This window comes from Manacus candei, unplaced genomic scaffold (assembly GCF_025592945.1).
Source record: "Manacus candei isolate 608988 ecotype Guabito, Panama unplaced genomic scaffold, ASM2559294v1 h1tg000043l, whole genome shotgun sequence".
NCBI lineage: Eukaryota > Metazoa > Chordata > Aves > Passeriformes > Pipridae > Manacus > Manacus candei.
In genome coordinates, this window is record NW_026138091.1 from 19259338 (window position 1) to 19282484 (window position 23147).

A 23147-nucleotide genomic window follows, 5' to 3' on the forward strand; every position below is an offset into this window, starting at 1 on the left:
TTTTACTTCATTCAGGTGACAGCTTGCCGAATATGCAAGTAAATATTATAGAAGTACCCTTAAGGATTCTCCATCACCTTTGTTTCCATTTTTAAGAATTTTCTTGCAACTTATGCCCAACCAGTTGAAAAGTTTAAAACGTTTCCCATAAAGCAGTTTGAGAAGCATTCTTTCCCCCCCTCAAGCTTAACCCATTTGATGTAAAGATCAGAAATTTAGTAAAAGATGCCAGAGCTCCCTGGTTTAGGGACTGAAATCAGGACTGTGGATCTAATAGTCCTGTAAATTCTTGTGGGCCAGTTTCTAAAATCTTGAGATCCCAAGGACCTGAGATGTGCTTGCAGGTTGGGACCCTATCTTTTTTGTATTAATGATCAACAAAGAAAATTATGGAAATCAACAGTAACAAAAAATACATGTCTCATATACACATAAACCCAGTCTCTTGGCTGCAACAACAGAGGCAAGATTAGTACCATTTTTTCTCAGTGAGATTGAATCAAGCTGTAGTGTCAGAAGGATTCTTTTGTATGAATTGTTAATTCTTGATGATATTAAAAATATAGCTGTACAAGTTCACCTAGCTGTCGGAGAGGTAGGCTGTACATGAAGGTACTCACTGGGCTGACCTTGCTGTCAACAGAGAGAGAAAAGTGTCTTCCTGAGGCCATTTATCGGATAGCAATGTCCAATGTGTGGTATAAAATCCTAACTGCAGGTGCTACTCAGACATGTCTATGCTAGGAGGAGCTTAGAAAATTATTTTGGATGAAAAATGTGGTCTTTCAATGGCTAAAGCTGGTGAGTCCTGTCCCGTTCAACTCCAAGTGTCATTCCTGGCCATGACAGTAACCCAGAAAACACACAAACAGGACAAACCAAAATTTTTCATTTTCCTCAGACTGTTCTCTCACACATGTAGGTGAGGTGTACCTGTGGGAACCTTAAGTCTTAGGAGAACATGTAATAAGTTAGGCACTGCTGTGTTGCATGCCCCTTAACATAAGTCAAGCCATTTTATTCTTCTTCCTTAGCAACGTAAGTGTCATCTCATGGAAGCAAATGATCAAGCTAATTTTAAAACTTCCTAGTAAATAAGTTTCATCTAATAAAGGTATCTATGAATGTTAAAAACTAACAATACCTACCGGGAAGAGAATGGCAAATGTATTTAACCTTTTTTGCCCTTATATTTTTTCTCCCATTTGTTCCTTCTGAGCTCAGCTGGTGTATAAAAGGAGTTAATGATGCTAATGAGCTTACATTTACTGTGCCTTTCTTCCTGAAGAGTCCCAAAGGGCATTACAAGCAGATATGATAAATTCACTGCTTGTTCTTAAAGGGTACTGAGGAATATTGCTGCTGGCTTTTATATAGAAGGAGTGTACAGGAGTTAGCAGATATATTGCCCTTCTGCATAGTGCAAGAAATTTGGATCATGAAGAAGAAGGTTAAGCAGTATTTGGTTTACATCACTGATCCTTTAATGGTGAGATAAGAGCTGAGTTGTGCATAGATTTTCCACTGTCAGCATTCCACCTTCTTTAAAATGGAGAAAAATTCTTTCTAAACACAAAGAAAATTCTTAAAAGCTATTATTTTATGCTTACATTTTGTCACATTTCTTTTACTTCATTAGTTATTTTGTTTGTTGCAAAGAAGAGCACTTGAAAAAAAATTAAATTTTTTTAGATTGTAGCCATATAACCACCCTGCCTGAATTTGAGAAGTTTTATGTATTTATATAGGCATGATTGGTGTTTTCTTCAGGGCTTTTGTCTTGCTAGAACATTTACATCAAAGGAAATCAGAGGAATGATGTTACCGCATCATAATTATCTATTTCAGCTGGTCTAAGAAGGTCCTCTTTTACTGGCTTTAAAAACAGTTAATTTGCCCCTATTTACTATTGCTGCCCTGTTGGATACTGAAAGTTAGTGTCTGAAAATTGCATTTTTCTGATTTCTTTGGTCTCAAATATTTAATTGAAATTTTGCTGCAGTCCATATAATTTCTGACTTTTAGGGTTTGGTTTTTTTTGTTGGTTTGGGTTTTTTTGAGGGGGGAAGGGGAGTTTGTTGTGAGGTTTTTTAGGGTGTGATGGTGTACATGTCCTGTGCCTTTCAAATATTTCTGTTACTTCTTTTGATAAGATCTTCCTCTAGGATAAAGCTTCCACTCTATCATATTCTGATACAACCTACAGTTCATTCAGGCTTTCACAGCTTGTAGTGTGTTTCTCTGCTAAAGAAATTGTACATGTTTTGGCAGTCTTTCTACCATGCATCAGCCTAGAAATGGTCTCAAAAACCACAAGCAGACTTTTATGTTTATAAGATTAAAAAGAAAACCAGAAAACACTCAAAGCATTTTACTCTGTTAGATGAGGAAACTAAAATTCACAGATGTTTTTGCAGCGAAAATCTATAAAAGGAACAGCAATAAACATGTTCCTACGTGAAAAATAAATAAAAATGAAAGGTTTCCAAATACATTTATTCTGCTTTGTTGGTGTTCTACAATGTTTCAACTATGATAAAAAAATCAATAGGCTTTCAATGCCTGCAATACTGGTTTTTCTGACATCTCCAATATTCATTACCTGAATAAGGAATACTGAACATGTTACCGTTTTTCAGCAAGAAGGGATTATTGCTGTCCTTTTTAACTGTGCTCAGGGTTTATAGAATCATATAATGGTTTGTGTGGGAAGGGACCTTAAAGATCATCTAGTTCCAACCCTCCTGCCATGTACCTTGGATACATGCACCTGCCACGTATGTTGAGCATAGACCACGATGCTAAAAGTCCCATCCAACCTGGCCTTGAACACTTCCAGGGATGGGGCATCCACAACTTCTCTGGGCAGCCTGTTTCTTACCGCCCTCACAGCAAAGAATTTCTTCCTCATATCTAATCTAAACTTCTCCTCTTTCAATTTGAAGCCATTCCCCCTTGTCCCTTGTGTGTGAAAAGTCTCTCTTTTGAGGTACTGGAAGGCTGCTCTGAGGTCTCCCCAGAGCCTCCTCTTCTCCAGCCTGTCTTGGTAGCAGAGGTGCTCCAGCCCTCTGATTATATCTGTGTCCTCCTCTGGACCCACCTCAACAGGTCCTTATGTTGGGGGTGCCAGAGCTGGACAGTACTCCAGGTAGGGTCTCGTGAGGGTGGAGCAGAGAGACAGAAATCACCTACCCCAACCTGCTGGCCAGGCTTCTTTTGATACAGCCCAGGATATGGTTAGCAATATTCAACAATTTATCAATGAAGAAGAAAAAGAGTATATTGCCCAAAATAACTTCTTTTTTGGTTTTAAAATATGGTGTCCTTATCTATTTTACACTCGATTCTTCTCTCTTGTTTAGGTAAATTTAATAGGATAACTTTTTTTTTCTTATAAAAAACACAGATTTGTTTATGCTATCATCTTACATCCCACTGGATGTTGATGTCTATTACTTTGTCATAGAAGTCTGAGTTCAGAGAGAATATAATTACTGTGATGTGGTATTGTTGGGTTTTTTATTTCAGTCAGACAAACATACTCTAATCAATGGAAGGACTTTTGTTGTTGAATTCAGTTTTTTATATGGTTGGACCGGGCTCTGTAACAATAAATAATAATAAGTAAATGTTGAAAAGTTTGAAATTTAAATTAAAGAAGGAATCCAAAGTTTAATGATAATATTGAGAATTTCTTGTAATTAGTATTCTGATTGTGCATTTATTGACATCCATTAGGAAAGCTTCTGATGGCTCCTGAGTATGGATTTCTATTCCTGTCTAGTTTCACATTTTAAATTATAATGCTTTTCCCTTTAACCTTTCTCATTTGCTGAAGTTTGTGTTCTGTTTTAAAGGGTAAGCATCAGTGCTCATATCACACAGTCCAAATAGATTTGGTTTTGAAGTTATCCTTGTTTTTAAAGATAAATTCCACCAACTCTTCTGTTATTAGTAGTAATAAAAAGACGAGTATCTATGTTACAGGGAAAACTAAAATGTGATTGATACTTGCCTTGCTGCTTTTCTGTCCTATTTTATCCAAAAGGCAGAATGATATATAGACTATTTAAAAACATTGATCATTGGAGAGAGAAGTCATCAATTTTTTTCGCAAGTGAATTACTTGCGAAATAAGTTATATTTATATAGTGTGGAACTGTGAGAAAGAGTATCTATTATTGTTGGATATCCTTGATAGACCATAGATTAAGACAATGAAGGTGAAGCTGCATGAGTGATATCCATCCCCATAAATTCATTCTATTCTCTCATATTAACATTATCCCTTTTACTTGTGATCATCTTCACAAGTTTCTCTGCAGAAACCTCAAACAAATAAAGGTCTCAATAATCTACAATCCTAGATGTGAGATACAAAAATTTTTATTTTTCTTTGCCTGGCTATGAAATTCAGATCAGTAAAAAAAACAAACAAAAAAACCCACAACAAACCAAAACTAAACCTTTCCTTCTTAAGAGTTTATCTAAGTTTTTCACTCTGTAATTGGTAAGAAGTTTAGAAGGGCAGTAAGAATCATATGGTAACAGGTTAAACCTTTACAGTCTTTGAAAATGTTAGTTAGTGTTCAGCATAACAGTGATTTTTCTTAGAACATCCACCATGGTGAAATTCTTTTGATCATTGCATTTCAGAGAATTCTTAGATATTTGCCCATTTAGTTATTTTTTTGTTTGTTTGTGTGGGGTTTCGTTGGGTTTTGCTAGCTGCTGTATACAAAATATTTTTTTCCTATATTTACTGGAGTTTGACTATTTCAACTCATTTGAATTGGAGGCATAAACCCTAAAAAGCACAAACTAGCATCCAGAGCTTCAAGTCAGATTGCCATTGCGATACAGATAATCAGCAGGAACACTGCTCCAGCGAGTCACTACTTTTCCTAGTTTGTTATTTAATGCAGAACTGAAGTGCAAGGGAAATTAAGATCTGAACTGTAGTGACTTCTTAGTTGTGCTCCATGAACTATGGAAAATCTCAGGCCATAACAAAGGTTTCACAGCTGGTGTAGAGAAACTGAGGAAAGAATGGAAGCTCCACCATTTCCACTTTCAACTGTGCTGAGAAATTCCAAAGAATTTCAAAAGGTTTTGACAGCATTTCTGTCCTTGAGATGGCCAAAAGTCCCCAGCATATGAGCACTTCCTCTAACCCTACCTGCAGCCCAGTCCAGATAACATATCTCAGAGTGGCAGAGACAGTTGAATGACATCTCAGTAGTTGGTTTTAAGCAGCCTTATCCAGCTATAAAAAGAAATTAAGAAAGTGAGAGGAAGGAAAGCTGAGAAAGACTTTGTGAAAGACAAAAGAATGAGAGGAGCCAAAAAGGCTGTCAGAAAAAAAAAAAGTCATGAGTGAGGAAGAACAGATTCTCTTGAGAGAATATGAGGAAAAGAACAGCTAAAGGAATAAAATGTAGCATGAAGAGACTGTAGTGTAGGGGCTGCCTCCTCCCTTGAAATCTTGGAGCAGACATCTTTAGATTATTTGTCCCTAGCCCCTGTTGTTACCTCCTGGTGTTGTGGTCTCTGTCTCTCCCTTCTATGTGCATCTCAAGATTTTTCTCCACTTTGCTATGCTAAAATGTATTTAATGATAAACAGTTAAAACCTTATGTTTTCTCTGTGCGGATGATTTTCTCCTTTCTTGTGCCACATTAAACTATTAAATATGCAGCTCAAATATGCATTAGCTTTTGTGTCCAGTGAAGTGCATTCCAAACAGTCATATGTATCATAAGTAACATATATTACCTTCGTTCTTATGGTTAGTGGAGGCCATTGCTTTGCCTGTAGAAGATGCTTGGGGTTTTTCTGCTGTGGGCTGTCCCTTCTCCAAAGCAGTATCTTGATGCTTAACTTTTACTTTTTTTTCTTTTCTTAAGTTAGACCTTAATTTGTTATCTTCCTCCAGATTAACATTACTCTCAGTAGTTTTGTCTGCCACGGTAGTTTACATACTGTTTACCTTTTCTTCAAGCTTATTAATGTAGTTATTAAAACAAGAGACAACTTCATACCTTGCAGTAGACCCACTGCCCACCTCCCCACAACTTAGTGCAATGTACTGCCATTTCTCATCAGCCAGTGTTTGTGATCCTTCAACTTGCTTTCAATTTACATGACAGTGCTTACATCTAAAGCAATTTGAATTAATTTTGGGAGACTTAGTAAGACACTGTATTAAATCCTTTATTAAAATCATGCTGTGTATCTTTCATCCAGGATTTTTGCAGTTCTATCAAAAAAGCAATCATATTTCCTTGGCACGACGTGCTCCTTATGAACCCAGGCTGCTTATTGCTTATCATACCATTATGCTTTAAATGTTTAGAGGTGTGTTTTGGAGTTGTGGTTGTTTTGGGGTTTTTTCTGTTTATTTTCTCTTTTCCCTCAGCAATTGTTCTGTTTTTTCTCGTTACAGAATATGCTTGAAATTAAACTCCTTGTTTAATAAACCACACTTCTTCCCTTTATTGATGTTTAAGGCTATATTTGCTATGCTATATGACTTTTCAGAAATAATTTTTGAGGACTTAGTATTTTCAGTGTGTACTCAAGGATGCCTATAACCTGGGCTAACTGACTGGATACAACTGTTGTTCTTACTTGTGTGCTATCAACAGCAATTTTTTTGGATTTGTTGTGCTGATTTTGGCTGGGATAGAGTTAATTTTCTTTCTAGTAGCTGGTATATTGCTGTGTTTTGGATTTAGTAGGAGAAGAATGTTTTTAACACATTGATGTTTTAATTGTTGCTAAGTAGTGCTTACCCTAAGTCAAGGACTTTTCATTGTCTCATGCTCTGCCAGTGAGGAGCTGCACAAGAAGCTGGGAGGGAGCATGGTCAGGACAGCTGACCCAAACTGCCCAAAGGGATATTCCATACCAAAGAACATCATACCCCGTGTATAAACTGGGAAAAGTTGCCAGGGAGCCACCAGTTGCTGCTTGAGGATGGGCTGGGCATTGGTCAGTGCGTGGTGAGCAATTGTCTTGTGCATAACTTGTTTCTCTTGGGTTTTATTCCTTTCGTTTTTATATAATTATTATTACTGTTATTATATTATATATTTTACTTTATTTCAATTATTAAAATGTTCTTATCTTAACCCACAGGTTTTACCTCTTTCTGATTCTCTTTCCCATCTCACAAGGGAAACTGGGTTGGGAAGTGAGTGAGGGGCTGCATGGTACTTAGTTGCTAGGTGGGGTTAAACTGTGAAACTTGTTTTCTGTCAAATCTGCTTTCAATAGGAACAAATAATAAATACATGTATGTGGGAATCATGAGTTTTGCCCACCTCTCTCCCACTAAAGTAGCCATACGTTTGGAAGATGTTTGTATTTATTTTATATCTTTTAACAATTCCCTTTGGTATCATGTTCTTGGCTTTATCTTGAAAGCCACTGAACATTTCAGCTGTGGTCTAATGAGATGCTAAGAATATATTTACTTTTAATTCCTGAAGTCATCATGCAGCATTTTTGGGAATATTCATACATTCAGGTTGAGCACAAGTTTTTATGCTTTGCTTTTACTCATACAAATTGCCTTCTACGGTTAATCCTTTTCCTAAATACTAGCCCAGTCTGTATATTTTGTCTTCACAAGTAAACACAACACTCTGGGAAGAAGATTTACTTAAAACTGTATTAAAAATATCATAAACATTCTCCCTTTCATGTCTTCTTCTCAGTTAAGGACAGATCCAGAGTATGTTAAAGTTGGTGGCAATATTCTATTCACTGCAGCGAATTTGACTCACACCATTACTTACCAAATATCATATTTTGTTTCAGTTGGGGTCTCCTTTTCTGTTTTTTATTTTGTTTTGGGGGGGTTGTTTGTTGGGGTTTGTTTGGGATTTTGTTTGGGGTTTTTGTTTATTTGTTTTAGTTTTCTTTCTATTTTATTTCTTTTTCCTCTCTCCCATGTCTGTATCCCGTGATAAATTGATAGTTTCTGAAGGATAACAATGAATAGGGAGATCAGCTAACTGCATCTTAGCAGCTGGTGGGTTATTTTTTGTGCGTTTTTATGTTATGACCTTGTGAGGGACATATCTGTTACCCCTTTTAGATTTCCAGATTAGCATAATTTCCATATTTGTTTTAAAGACTGAAATCCTTGCCTTCTATAGCACTGTTCCAATTTGCCAGTATTTCTTAATGAGGACACAGTATAAAGTCACTAGCAGTGTCAGCAGGTCATTGAGAAGAAGAAGCAGACAGGAATGCCAGCTCTTCTGTCTCTGGTCTTACGAATCACAGATGTCCTGGACCACAGAAGTCTTCTGAGGGTGTTGGTAAAAGCTGCCTGTGGTGATGTTAAATTAGGCTGTGCTTTTTCTACCTAAATAGCATCAGCACTTATGCCTGTTTCGGTGGAAACCTTCAGTTTGCTGCATGAGCTAGTATATTCTTCCCTTGAAATCATTGGTGAACACCCATTTAAGCAAGGACCATTGTTAACAGAATGTGTCTGTCAAATAAAATATCATCAGGAGGCACTTGTTATCCATGCCCACTAAAAAATTCCAGGACGCTGAAAATACCTTGACATTGAGAGTGTGGTCATTTCCTGCAGCAGAAATGTCTTCACTTGAATGGTAAGTGAATGACTTGTACAGTGGGACACATTTTTGGCTGTGGGTGTTCTTTGCTAATCAGGCCAGCAAAGATACAGGGATGGAGTTAAAGTAAGTTGCCTTTAGCTAGTTTGATTCTAAAGCTTCTAAAAACTGCTTTGAGATTCAGGAATGCTCACAGAAGTAGTGCTCTGTACTGTTATCTGCAGCCCTCTTTCCTCCCGAAGGATGTCACAAAGCCATTCTAGATGGTATTTGGCAATCAGCAACTTTCTTAAATCAGGAAAATCTCACTTGCCTTGTTTTAGCTGCTTTTTAATATGTGTAGTTCAAGGACACCAGAAAAAAAAGGTCAAGGATTCAGTTTGATCACTGTAAAGAGCTTTAGAAATGTGTTACTGACCTCCCAAAGAACTTAATTCCGTGGAAGCCTGAAAGCAGAGAAAGCCATATGTCTTCTGGAAGAAAAATATATTACTGGCTGGAGGAGATTATTAAAATTGTTTAAAAAATAATAATTCAAATTCCCAAATAAAATAATATCAAATCCCCTTTGAAATATTTATGGTTTGAAAGAAAGGTAATGGCAATTATTTTTCTCTGTACTTTTACTTCCAGTCTCAAAGTTAAGTTATTATGGTCTAATTATGAAATTAATGATATCTGTTTTGATAATGCCTTTTTTTTTTTCTTAACAACTACTGTGAAACTGTATTTCATTTGCATGCTGGCAAAATGTTAGCTTACTGTAGAGTGAAACACATATGCATTTCATGTGAAATGTGTATGGTATAGCCTGAGCCTGGTTGAATTGTACCTTGAATTGTACTGTGGCTTCTGCCACGTCCCTGCCAACATTACAAAGGTAAGGGACAGCAGGAGTGATTTATGTGAAGAATTTTAAAAATTTATTTAATTAATATTTTAAATACAAAAGGGCCGTGCTATTATGTTTGTGAAGATCCTTCCTTCTGTTTTGAGACTGAGCTGCTCTGAAAAGCGCTTGTCGTTCAGCTCAAGTCACTCACTGGAACATTGCTTAAAATGAAGGGCTGCTCTTTCTAACCTCTTGCAAGGAAGGCTTTAGCTGGAGCCAGGAAACAGAGCACAACCCAAGCTGCCAGCTTGTTAGCGTGAGAGTCCCGCCTTCATGGAAGTCTTTGGATTAATGACTTCAGACAGACAGATGTGAGACTCGGAGGCCATATGTGGGGGAAGGGGCTTCCTGTCAGAGGGCCCTGGAGTGTTCTTGGTGACGAGAGTAGCTTTATTCCCTGAAAAATACAGCGTGGTGGCTGAGCGACTTTGAAGGAAAGCTGGCAAATGGAAGGAAAAATATAAATATTGGAGCTATCTTTTTGCCAGGAAGTAATGCACAGCAGCTGCTCTAAGTCCATCCAAGAAAACACCCTGCTTTCTCTATGTTCACTGTATAAATCTTAAGCTAAAATGAGTTCCCAACATCTGAATACAGTATTGTTACCAATGCATCGTTGCTAATGGAAGTGATCCGAATTTCCCATGAGCCATCACTGCAGGAGAACTGATTTCTTTGGGGTAGAAGATTTGTAAGCACCAGATCTGTCATAGCAAATCCATCAAGGTTATCCCCTGTACACTAGCCTTCCTGCTAGTCTATCAAAAATAAATAATACCAAATGAAATCTAAACATCTTCATCAAGCACTTATAAATTAGGGGGTACCCTGTAGGGCACAAGTCTCCATGTGTGCATTGTACAATAAAATATTTACATATTATGTGACATCTGTAGAGTACAAGAGTGTATAGTCTTGAATACCATTTGGAATGCAGTTGTGCTCATAAAAGAGCAAATAGAAAAGTTCCACAGTATTTTATGGTGTGCTTATAAAATTATAATGGGAATAAAACACTGGTATCCTGAAATAGATTTCTGTACACATTGCATAGTCCAATTTAATATTAGTTACATTTTTATAACACTGTATGTTGTTAATGGACATATGTACTTGTACTGTTCCACACAAACACATGCTTTGTCATACACTTACTAAAGTGTGTATGTCACATTTTCTATTTTACATTGAATGTTAATGTTAAAACCAAGAAAATAGAGGTATATTTTCAGTCTAAATTCATAAGACTGGAAATGGGTAAATGAGAATAGATGTGATGTAGAAGGAATTTTAGTCTGGAGGGCTGTCATAACAGAATTAAGCTACCCAGCTGACTTCATATTCAATGGTAGATACTTTCAACAGTGGGTGGTGTATGAGCAGAGTCACACCATTTTAGAGCTCAGCAAGTATTTCTTAAATATAGCCAAAGTAAAGCCTGGTGAAAGATTTAAAAATAATAAGCGGCAGCTGAACCAAAAAGAAAAAAAAAAACAACTTACTGGATGTGTCACAATAACCCATCACATTGAGATAATGTACAGCTGCAATGATGTCAGCTGCCCTGTTGAGAGTCCTATGATGGGGTTTTGGAATGATGCAACCGAATAAAATAATAAAAAAGGCTCTGTTAGTATATGCAGTGTGGCAATAGGCTGGAGACTTCTGAGTACACTCTTGAGGTGTGTGACCTCTGCCAAGGACACAGATCTTCTCAGGTCTGGGGATGCATACTTCTGATGCATTCATTTAACTGTGTCTTTCAGAAGTTCCCATGGACCAGGCCCTGCAGCTACAAGGCCAGGGTAACGTATCTTGCATCTTCAGCATAATGGTAAGACTCTGTCCTGTGTTCAGTAATGATTTCACCAAGAGACTTTGTATTTACAGCATGGGAGATGGGAAAGGAAAAGGGCCTTGAAGCACACCACATTTCAAATTCCTTTACTCTGACATATAATTACCCAGCAGAGCCTGTTACCTCCCATTTTTTAGACAGTTGGAACAGGAAGGATGCTCTTACGAAGAAAACCTTGGGAGATAAAAGCCCAATAGCTGGCTCTGAGAGAGCTCTTTTAGTGTGCCCTTGAGTAAGTGCTTCAACTGGTCACTATTTGGTACTCCTTATTTACAAGAGGATCACTCTTTCTGGTCTTCTAATTGTCTTATATTTCTAGGCCCACGGGTTGCAGCAAAACACCTATAAAGTATCAAACACATGATCTTCCAATGCTATTTGAACCTGCATGCACTTCCAAGCTGCAAATAATGAACAGTGAATAAGAGTGCTGGAGAACAGCTTTAGAAACACCAGTCAATTCCTCTGTCTGCTAAAAGGAAATATTACAAATTGCAAATATTTTTTTTATTTAAGAATCTCAGGAAAAACTAAGCAATAGTAAACTTCTTTAGGGGCACAACAGGCAATGACAACTATATTTAATGCTTCCCTTAAATTTAATTCCAAAGTTTTCCCATTTTTCTAGAAATGGTAAAACTGAGTAGGATTATTTGCTGAATTTTTAGACCATTTTCTTTAAAAGTTTCTGGGTAGAGCATTAAGAAAATGATATATTGTTTTGATCACTATGAAATGCTGATACCTCTTTCCTTTGGAAGCTCTCAAGCAGAAGCTTGAAATGTATTGCAAAAGGGCAGAGAAAGAAGAGGTTCCCTTTGATTGTTCCTCTGAAATGTTATTTCACTTGAGCTATTTTTTCTCTCTGCAAGTTACAAGCTGTGCCCTTCTTTCTTGATGGTGTAAGGGCAGGACCTTGAGGCACTGTAGGCTCATGACAGGGTTGCATTTGGAGTTCTCCGCTCACACACACACAGAAACACACAAGGACACATTTGTCTTGGACATCCTGCCCCTGACATATCCTGTCAGAAAATTACTCTGCTAGTAATGATAGCAATTGTTAGTCATCAAAGATAGAGGAGGAGGGAATGCAGGTGAAGTTAGAAGAGGTGATGCTGGTCAGTGCTGCAGTGCTGGTATGTGAGGGCTGTTCTGTGTACCCTGCTGGAACTGCAAAGGCTCCATTAGCAGCTTCCCCCAAAGGACTGACAACTCCTCTAATGCTGTACCTGCTTCCTACAGCAAATACACACTGGAATGGCTTGTGAGTCATGTGAAATACAAGATCTTACCCCTTCTGAGCAAAATATCTCTCCATCTCAGCTATATATGCTGCTAATGGTCTTTTTCTTGAGTCTCTATGATTGGTATTCATGAAGTGAAAGAGAGGGGAGTGGCTTGCCTGTCATCATAAAGGAGAAACAGCAGGACCTTTGGCTGCAGTGAGAGATGTTTAAAAATCTGAATGCTAACATCTCCAACAGCACTTCCCTGAAACAGCATGCTGGATAAAATAATGAGAGCCTTGCTAAAATTTTAGGGACTGGCCTGTTAAATGAGTGACCACATTTTCAATCTAATACATTGTTGTTTCTAATTACCACTTTTTGATGTATTTCTATCCACTTGTTCTGAAGTGCCTTTTATATCAGACTGGCATGGACTAATAACTTGGTAGATTGTCAGGGCAAGTAGAAAACAATTGAGAAAATTATTGGTGCCTATTAGTACAAGAATGTTATTATGTATGTATTCACAAAACAGCCAGAGGGCAAATATATGGTGTCTTCATATAACAGTGTTTCAGCTGATGCTATTACTGATTACATTTGAATTCATACTTTTCAGAACACTTGTGCTTTTCTACTTATGTGCTCTCTAGGAAATTTCTAAAATTATATTTGGTGATACATCCTGGTACCAGCTGTGCAGGGTCTGCAGTAATTTGTTTTACTAGAGAGTCATTGTCAAGTTAGACAAGCCAGCTCAGAGTGGCAGGACTTTTGCGAATGGCAATGTCATTTCATTAATATGTACCCTACTGCTTTGCTTTTAAGGACACTGTTTATCACATACAAATACACATACAAAATTATGAATGCTGCATTTCCTCTGTAAAAATATGTCTGTTATATTTCTGCTGTGACATGTTATGTCACTCATGGGTGCTGGTTCATAGTTCTGTATAACTGAGACACCAAGTTTCTAGTTTTTCTTGCTGGTTTCCCCTGCCACATATAATCACAAGTGTAGGAGCAGCTATTTTTTTTCTCTCCTGTCACCAGGATATTGCTATTTCTGACATCTTAACATCTAGACATTGTGAGGGAAGACTAGACAAAGCAGTCTTGTCTTAAACTGCCATGGTGGGATAACACAGTATTATCCTCTTCTCTAGATCTGGAAACTGGAGAAACACCTTTGAAAAAACCTCATCGTCTAGCAATACTGTGAGGTAAGTAATGACTGTCGCCAGCAGATACTTGTGTAGCATGTTTATGAAATTCTCCAGCAAAGATCTCCCAGCTTCTCTGGGAACAGCCTCAGAAAACAGGAGTTTTGCTTTATATTGAGATGTCAAAGCAATCTCTTCTGGATTGCTTAAAGGTAATGACCAAGACATGAGAGCAATCCTGAGAGAACAAAATACACCCACAGCAAAGTCTTTCCACCCTACCAGTGGCTTTTTTTCTTGAGGCTACAATAAGTTGAAAAGAGATAACCTCTCTCTTAACAAGCAATCAAGGACGTTTGAAGGCTACCGTAAGATGCTCCTACTTGCTGATCATGCTGTTGAATTTTTCGCTTGACATGTTTTGGCATGATTGAAAAAAGAACTAAGGAAAAGAAATCTGATGTAAGATTGCTAATAACATGTGAAAGGAGGAGCAACAGGTTCTTCTCTTTCCCTGGGATCAGAGCAACTCACAAGGGCTTTTTAATTACCACAGCAGCTAAATCAGAATAAGAGAGAGAGGATTTAGCTGTTTCTGCTGAGATGTGCTTTAAGAGAGAAATGTTTCATGGGATACTTTGTTCTAAAAAATATACTCACCTCATTGCAAGACCGATGAAGTTTGAGTACCATTAGCAATAACCATCTTTGAAAATCCTCTAAGGATGCTCTTGTTACTACCATTGAAAACTCAGCAATCCTGCTGTAACAGCATAAAAATGAAAGTGATGAGCTGCAACTTAAGTATTTAACAATAAGATATCAAGAGAACTATTCAAATATGCTGCAGTGCAGCAGTTCATAGCTGTAACTAATGGAGAATGCAACAACAGGTATTTGAGAGATTACTGAGAAGCATGCAGTGTGAATGCCAGGGCGGCTATAATGGATGGCTGAAGAAATGAAGCAGCAAAGGGAGGTAATTATTGAAGGGACGAGAGGTTTTAGTAGCTCTGAAATTGACAGGTAGCAGCGCATTAAATGTCTCATCCAAACCGATTTAAGTTGGTGATACTGTAATAGTAGCAGACAATTTTTCTGTTATATTCTAATGGTTAAAGTTCTTGGCTAGGAGGATGAGGTTTCAGACAGCTTTTTTCTTCCTTTGTGTAGTCAGGAATGCAGGAGTTTCAGGAACAAAAAAGAAGGATGAAATAGTGGCTCCAGAAATGAGGGCTTAGACACTCATCTCTTGAATAACAAGTTAGTGACTAGTACTGTCCATGGAGAAATAACAAGCTGCCTTCGGTTCCCTGTTTGGAGTCATTCAGACACCTATCTCCTGCCTACCTTGCATCCTAGGGCGAGGACCTTCCTGGGAAGCAAGTGAACATGGCCCCCATCTCTGCTCCCCAGGGCATTTCTGCATGTTAGATTACCTGCTCACTGAGGAGTGATCCTAAGCATCCAGGTGAAAACCTGTGCTCTAGAAACCTGCTGGTGATTGAGCAGTAGCTGAGCAGCTTGCTGCCCATCCATCCCCTTGGAGGAGGAAACCCTTCTTGAGCCTACTGGCGACATAAATCTCACTGTGGATGGAAAAGGGAAATTATTTGGGATGGAGTATATGAGGTACTTTGACAGCTGCACTCCAAAATGGGGAGCTGCCATCCTGGCAGACCTGAAACCCTGGGAGTGATGGAGGTCTGCTGAGCTCCTGGTGTTCTTCTGAAAGTGCATTCAAATGTTCAGGTATTTGTTTATAGCTTGAACTCAGTCCAGTACCCTTTTACTCTAAACAGGCATCTCCCAGAGCCAGAAAAATACACATGCAAAAAAGAAAAGGATTTGGCTGATCAGACATTTGATCTGATGCTTGTTTGTTGTTGATTTTAGGTTTCATTACCTCCAGGGTTTTTTTCCTGGTTTTGTTCAGGCATATAACCATGAGTGAAACCAGAGTCAAGTTGTTAAAATTGAGAAAAAAGGATAGTGTTTTGCAATGATATTTAGTTATTAATCAATCCTGTGGAACCCCAAACCTGACATATGCAGTGATTATTTATCCTATTGCTGTTATTGCTTCAACTGACAGGAGGGAACAAATAGACCCTCATCCCAATATCAAACGAAAAGGATCCAGGCATATGTATTAGATGCCTTTGAAGCTCCCAAAGCTCTTTTCTGAGACAATAAAGACTACAATACAAAAATGAAATGCACAGGAGTTTGTTAAAGTATCTTTATCATGAAACTGAGTGAATTACAGCAATACTTGCAGAAAAATACTCTACCAAGAATGGTACATAAATATCACATTTAAAATGCAAATATTGATCCTGCATCTGTCTTTAAGAATATAACACTTTTTTTCTTTTTCTCAGTAGTGGCCTTAAAATGTAAGGCTATATGAAAATTATTTGTATATAAGTAATAAATAGTATTAGGTGGTGAACGACATTAGGTTCCAATGCAGAAGTAAGGGCTTGCTATTTCTGTAGCCTGAAGAACCTCTCTGTGTAAAAATGAGCACAATTTTCATGTTTTTCTTCAACAACGTGTTCAATATAGATGCAAACTGAGCTTTAAAGAGGATTTATACTGATGTTTGTAGCTGTTTTTGCAGGTGGAGAATTTGCACAGAAATAAAAAGTCCATTAGCATCTGTAAGTACAATTGCCCAAGAGAGAAAAAGGGCAGAGACGAGGACAATGCTATTCAAAATTATGACAATCACTGTAGAACTTGTTCTTTCTGCATGTTCCATGACAACCATCAGTCTGTATGAAAGTGAATCTGTTCTTTATTACAATTCTTTTTCTCCAGTTAGTGTCCAAGTTGGCTAGCTGAGATAAACTGGTGGGTTCTGGCACTCACATGTTGCCTTTGGAAACTAAAGAGAAAATAAAAGGAGATTAATTTTAAAAAAATGTAAAATTGTTTTAACATTACAGGGCAAAAATGAGAACAGAGGAAGTTACATTTCAGCCCTGCTAGTTTCAACAGTGTCTCCCTAATTTGAAATTGCAGTGGTTCTGTAAACTTGAGTCACGTTTGATTTTTTGCTTGACCTTTTGTACAAAGAAGCAGGTGTGAGGGAATAGTCAGTTCCCCATGTTCATGTTATACTAATGAACACAATCTTGGGAAGGGAAGGGTGGGGGTTTGCTACAAACACCAAGAAGTTATTTTCCATTCCTCTGCCTCCCACTCAGAAGGTGTTCAGGGCTTTTCAGAAAGCGTTTAGCTGATACAATCTATCCTATTGTGATTTTCAATTTACAGTGCAAGCGATTGACTGATGTTGCTTGTTAATGTAGTGAATATGTTTCTGTATAGGTTTCTTCTGTGTGGTTTAAACTGTGTTGAAATCACATCAATTTGTGGTGTTAACTGTTATGCAGCATAAATAGGACCTGCATGGAAATTTGAATTGGGAACTAAATGAACAGATGCAGAGATAATTCCAGCTGTCACTATTAATATTTCCTTTTTTTTTTAAATGCATACTTCTCTGATTTTAAATACTAGTTTAAATACTATTTAAATGCTATCCATACTACATATGGATAAAAGAGGAAACCAGTTTTACTCAGATTTTGCTCGCCCAGGTACTACAGAGCTGAACAAACTGATGTACCCACAGAGCACAACCAGTGGTGCCCACCTTCTGACTTTCACAGAAGGCACTTGGTGTCTACCGTGTAAGAAACACCTGTCATTTGCCCAAAGAGCTGCATGCTACTGATACTACAGATAAAGACATTATCAATTCACAAACAGCTGCTCCTTCAGCACTTTGTGACTTTCCAGCTCATTGTTTAAGGGCCCTTAGTGCAGCTTCCCTGTGGGGCCACATCAGCTAAGAGGGCACAAAGCTGGGATGGAAATCTTTTGCCAGATGCCAACAAATAGCCAAGATTTGGTTGAAGAATTATACGTGGGTTTACACATTATATTTTGTTTATATAGGCAGAAAAAGAGTTTGGCATTAATGTCACCAAATGTGTGCGGACACATTTACCTATAAACAGACCTGAATGCTCAGCTAAATATTCCTTTGTCCCTAGATGAGGTGAGGACATGGTGGCAAAGCAAGTGGCTGGAACATGATGTTAGGCTGAAGGTCTTCAGGGGAGACCATTTCTCCTGTTCTTATCATCTCATTTGTCTGTTTTTATCATGGAGATAGGACAAAACAATGTATGTTTCACAGACACCACTAACCTATCCAGCATAGCTGCACTTGCTGCATATTTTTCCTTAGCACACTGAATTTACGGATCCGCATCCTAAAATATGTAGGGAATAGCTCCCTCCCCTGCAAAAGATGAGGTATTGCTGCAAGCCATAGAGGACCAATCCTGTTCTTTAAGTGTCAAAGGGGTAATCAGCCTGTTTAATTGGATTGCAGTGGTAAATTGCACTTGCTGATGCATTTATACAGTATTTACTATGTTTAGAGCATGTAATTTGTGAATCATACTCAGACATCTAGGTTGTAAATTCATTTGCAAATATAATTAGACTCTTTAAGAAACACAATAGAAACAGCTCATTGAGGAAATATTTCCCAAGAAATAAACAAACAAACTTCTTATACCCTCCTATGATTGGAGGTCTTATACAGTCTTTCAACAAAAAGAAGATAAAAGAAGCATCTGTTTCATAATCATCACTTAGACAGCATAATAGTGTCAGAATGCAAATGCTACAAGAATTGCAGATGCTGGGTCAGTTCTCAAATGCTTTGAGAACAGTGTAAGATTAGCATATATAGAGAGCAATCTTTTCATTAAAAAATAGCCCAAAGCCCTTACAACCCCACTTTCCTGCAGGATCAGGGCTTTAGGGTTCATTCCCATGAATTGTAATACGTCACATGTTTACAAGAAAATACATGAAGTAGTTTAACTGATTATCAATCCTCTGTGAGAGGTCTGTCCTAAGAAGTAAATTAGTGGGTTTACAAAAGATGAAAAGTGGTTCAGATAATATTTTCTGCTTACATTTTCTTAACTGCTATTTAGGAATATCCATACTGATTGAGACCCCTGGGTACAACAGCAATACAAATAATAAATATAATGTGAACATTGCTTAAAGTTGCCCTCTTCCCCTAGTCCTAAGATTAGAAGTATGAAATTACAAGAAAAATTAGAATGGATTTTTTTAAAAAAAATATCTATAGTAATGAACTTTTATGTAGTTATCCAGTAAATTTATAAAGGTATTTTAGTGCTCAGCCAAAGATGCTGAGGCAGATTCAGACCAGTAGGTGAGAGGAAATATTTCCAGAGGTCTACCAGTCAGAATATGGCATTCTAGTTCTATCTGTCCCTTAGACCACAAAATATTTCTACATCTTTTTGGGGTCCATCTAATCTTGGACTGCTGATGATGTTAACAGACAGAGTATTAAAAATCCATTTCTCCTCCTGCATGCATTAATTATACTGCAAATAGCCCACAGCTAAATTGAAGTCCTCAGCAGGTGGTCTGTGGTGGCCAAGAAAGAATTTATAAGGTAATAGCCAACCATTTACCTAAAACTATTCTAGTTCAATTGTATTCCTTATCCAAGCTTAATCTCTCATATCAGAAGCCTTCCTGGAATTACAAAAATAAATGAGAAGACTATAATCTTGAACATACTCTGTTAATATCTAGGGAAGTTTTGGTGTTAGCTTCAAATAACACCTGAGTGAAATCCTAAACGGCCAGAAGCCTGTTATAAATGAGGAGGTCCAGCTGTGTGGCATGAAAGCCTGCTCATCCCAGAATCAAAATGGTCCCCTTCTAGGGCAGAGTGAGCAGGAATGAGACACTTGGATTTTAAAACTGAACAAAGAAGTTTATATGTTGACCTTAGGTAGAAACTAATACATTACAGTATATTGTCATCTTATGTATTTTACAGGCCTAGAGTCACAGAACAAGCTATTAACCTTGCTCTATAGCATCTACCGAAGAGTCCATTGTTTTTTCTTCCACTAATGTGTTTCTTTTGGTTCTGAGAGTATGATTTTCTTTACCTTGAGAAATCCTCACTCTTTCAACTGGTAAAACATACACATTTATGGAGAAGTTGTCAGAAGAAAATTGACTATTGGAAGAAAAATAAGTGATAAAATAACAGGCCCACTAAACCTCTCTCTCATTCCAGCCTCAGCAGGATGGGGAGGGAGAAAATAATACAGATAAAAACCTTGTGGATCAAGATAAAAGCAATTTACTAAAGCGAAAGTGAAGGCTGCACATGTGCAAGCAAAGGAAAAATCAAAAGAAAAATCAAAAGATTTTATTCTCTATTTCCCATCAGCAGGCAATGTCCAGCCTCTTCCTGGGAAGCAAGGTTTCAGCACTCATAGTGGTTGCTCTGGAAGGCAAATACTGAAGTAATGAATACTCTCCCTTTCTCCTCCTCTCTCTCAGCTTTTATATCTGAGCAGATGTCATATGGTAAGAAATATCCCTTTGGTCAGTTTGGGTCAGTTGTTCTGATTATGTCCCCTCTCAAGACTTTGCCCACCTCCAACCTACTGTTGGATCAGAGGAGTGTTGGAGAGAGAACACTGGTGTTGTGCCAGCACTGCTCAGCAGTAGCCAGAACACTGGGGTGTTATCAACACCTTTCTAGCTCCCAATACAAAGCACAGCACTATGTGGGATGCTGGAGGGGAAATTACCTCTGTCTCAGCCAGACCCAATACACAGGTTACATGTACATTCTCATTTCCATGAGAACTGGCTACTAGGCAGGGTGCAGGATGCAAAGCACTTAAGGTCTCCACCTGCCGCTGCTGACATCTAACATTTGCTTTGCTTTCCAAGGAAGTACAGTCATTACCAAATTATTCCTGGAATATGAGTAGTTAACCTGGCAGAATGAGTAACATGAGGTTCTCAATGTACTTTCCTTTATATCTTTTTCCTTTTTTCATTCATGAAATATTTTAAAACCTGCAGTTACTTTTTGGTGTTGTTGGTACTGTTTTGTTGGGTTGCACATCATACTCTGGAGTCTAATTTGTCAGTCACAATAAAGGGCATAACCTAACTGAGATTGATAATGCTGCTACAATTTCTTTCAAATGACACACTGGCCCACAGCTGAGGACAGTGCACAAATATATAAACACACACATCGCTTCCAGGGCTGATCTTTCAAAGATATCCCTTTAGCAAAGACAAAATAGTGAGGGTAGTTATTGATACAAGAAGCCAAACACATGTTATAATACAAAGCAAGGCTTTTAAAATGAGATCAAATAGATGGATGGCCATTTAGTTTATTGACTGTAGAATAAATACATTATAATGCTGTAAAAAAAAAAGGCAGTAAAATCTCATTAATAATATTATCTTATTTTGCATTATAAAACCCAGTGGTAAACTATAATGAAATATGCTGACTGACGAGGTGCAACTGAGGTCACTTTCTTCAGCTTGCAGAAGGCTGAGGGGTGCCTCCTTGCAGTCTACAACTTCCTCAAGGGGGGCAGTGGAGAGGGAGCTGCTAATCTCTCTTTGGGAACCAGCAATAGGACATGAGGAAATGGAATGAGGAAGTTTAGACTGGATATTAGGAAAGTGTCTCTCATCTGACAAAAGCTGAGGAAGAGTATAAGAAACAGCGCTGATGAATAATGTCCTTTGAAGTGGCTTAGTGTTTTAGGCATATGCCGTGCCAGAGAGTTCATATTTCTAATTAGTCAGGAATAGCCTTGAAGTAGGAACTGCTAAGCAATTAACTGTAGGTGTAGATCCCATCAGGAATTAAGCACAGGAAAGCTTTGGGTGAAATCCTGCTTACACGCCTATTGACTTCAGCAGCATCAGCAGAGCATTGACTGCATCATTTACCAGTTCACCAGCCATTTTGTCCTCGATCTGTTTGTTTTTCTCATCCTTAATGCATCCAGTGTGACTATCACCTCCCATTTCATGCTAGAAAGGCTGTGTGACCAGCAGCTTTTTCAATTCACAAGAGCAAAATATTGAGAGATTCAACTGATGGCCTAAAATCACGGCCAAATTGATTTTGTGTCTCCTGCAGTGAGGTGGTGGGGTTGCAGTAGAGTAACACAAACCTTGTCAGCAAGGCAGTCTTCATTGCTTCTGGCCTTTGGACCTGAAAAAAATTAAAACAAAAGCAATAGGATGAACTTCACAATGACATTACCTCTCATGCATTGCCTAAGAAATAATTCCCTGTGGCACTGCATAGAGTAAGGACCCAGTGCTGGGTATAAAAGGACAGGTGGGTTTTGCCATGACTGCATTCAACTAAAAGTTGTTGTCTTCTAGATGCTTTGTTGATGGCAGCATCCAGAAAATCTCTAAATGTTGAAAGGAAAAGTGAAATGTGTTATGGATTTTTCACAGCCTTTACAATAGGAAGACTTATGTGCAACATTAAGCTTAAATTGATTTTCAGTGTTTGATCAGTGGCCTGGGCAGTGGATTTAATTAGTGTCTGTAGTTTTTTTAAATAGCAGAATTGAAGGTCTGGGTTGCAATATTTCCCATCTTGGTGTAGAATTATGTTTTGTTAAGAAAACTCTTCTTGTGGTTCTGCGACATGAACTTACTGGGGAAATTTAAAATAAAACAAAACTGGCTTTTGTTATTTTAGCTGGGATTGTTTTTCCTGAGTGCTCAGCTGAGAAACAAGCAATGAAAACAGAAGTTGAGCTACAGAAAAATCAGGCTGTTGTAAAGCACATCTCATGGGAACCATAAATCTATGGAGGGCTCAAATTTGTCATGATACTTTGTTAATACATTTGATGTTTTGAGGTCTTTTCCGCCAGCTTTGTGCAAAGCAGGCAGAAAACTGGCCTGAGTAGTACCTGTGGATCATCAGAAAATGAAAATCCATTATAGTCTAAATCACAACTCCTTTCTCCGTCCACTGAAAAGAAGGTATTTTGGGACAGAAAAAGTGCTAAGACAGGTTGTGGGAGGGCTGTGGGTCTCTACTTTTATGTTCACCCAAGAAAACAGTCCCAAAGGAGCTGGCACATCTTAAATAGACCAGTTGAATCAGAGAAGAAAGACATCTGCCTCACCCTGTGTTGCAATCCCTATCTACTAATTACATTTAGAAAAAAATTTGTGTGGTTATTTACACGCTCATTTCCTTTCAGAGTGAGAAAACACGATAGCTTTGTAACTAAATATGTTTGACAAACTTCTCACCTAATTTTTCAGCTTCTGAGTACTCCCAGTTCCCATCGAGGTCATGCAAAGCACAGGAGTGATAGCACCTTGCAAATACACATAGGAAAGACTATTCAGGGGTTGCAATTTCAACAGAAGCAGCGACAGAGCTTTAGCAAAGGGATAACACCGGGGATATCACACATTTTCCTTATCTAGTGGTTACATTCTGACTGA

At 38.1% G+C, this 23147-nt stretch overlaps 1 protein-coding gene across 3 annotated transcripts in view; it reads right to left on the reverse strand.

Annotated features, from left to right (window-relative positions):
• Nucleotides 1-16186: 16186 nt before the first annotated feature.
• Nucleotides 16187-23147, reverse strand: part of POT1 (protection of telomeres 1) — an 80867-nt gene continuing 73906 nt past the window's right edge. Inside the window, exons 23-24 of one of the 3 annotated variants that reach the window (XM_051795654.1) lie at nt 21839-21879; nt 16187-16638 (exon numbers count right to left, since the gene is read on the reverse strand). In XM_051795654.1, the coding sequence (XP_051651614.1) occupies nt 16588-16638; nt 21839-21879 (92 nt within the window). In that variant the 3' untranslated portion in view covers nt 16187-16587. Of the gene's footprint in view, nt 16639-21121; nt 21880-22949; nt 23018-23147 lie in introns of those variants that run through there. The other 2 variants (XM_051795653.1, XM_051795656.1) reach the window with 2 other exon arrangements.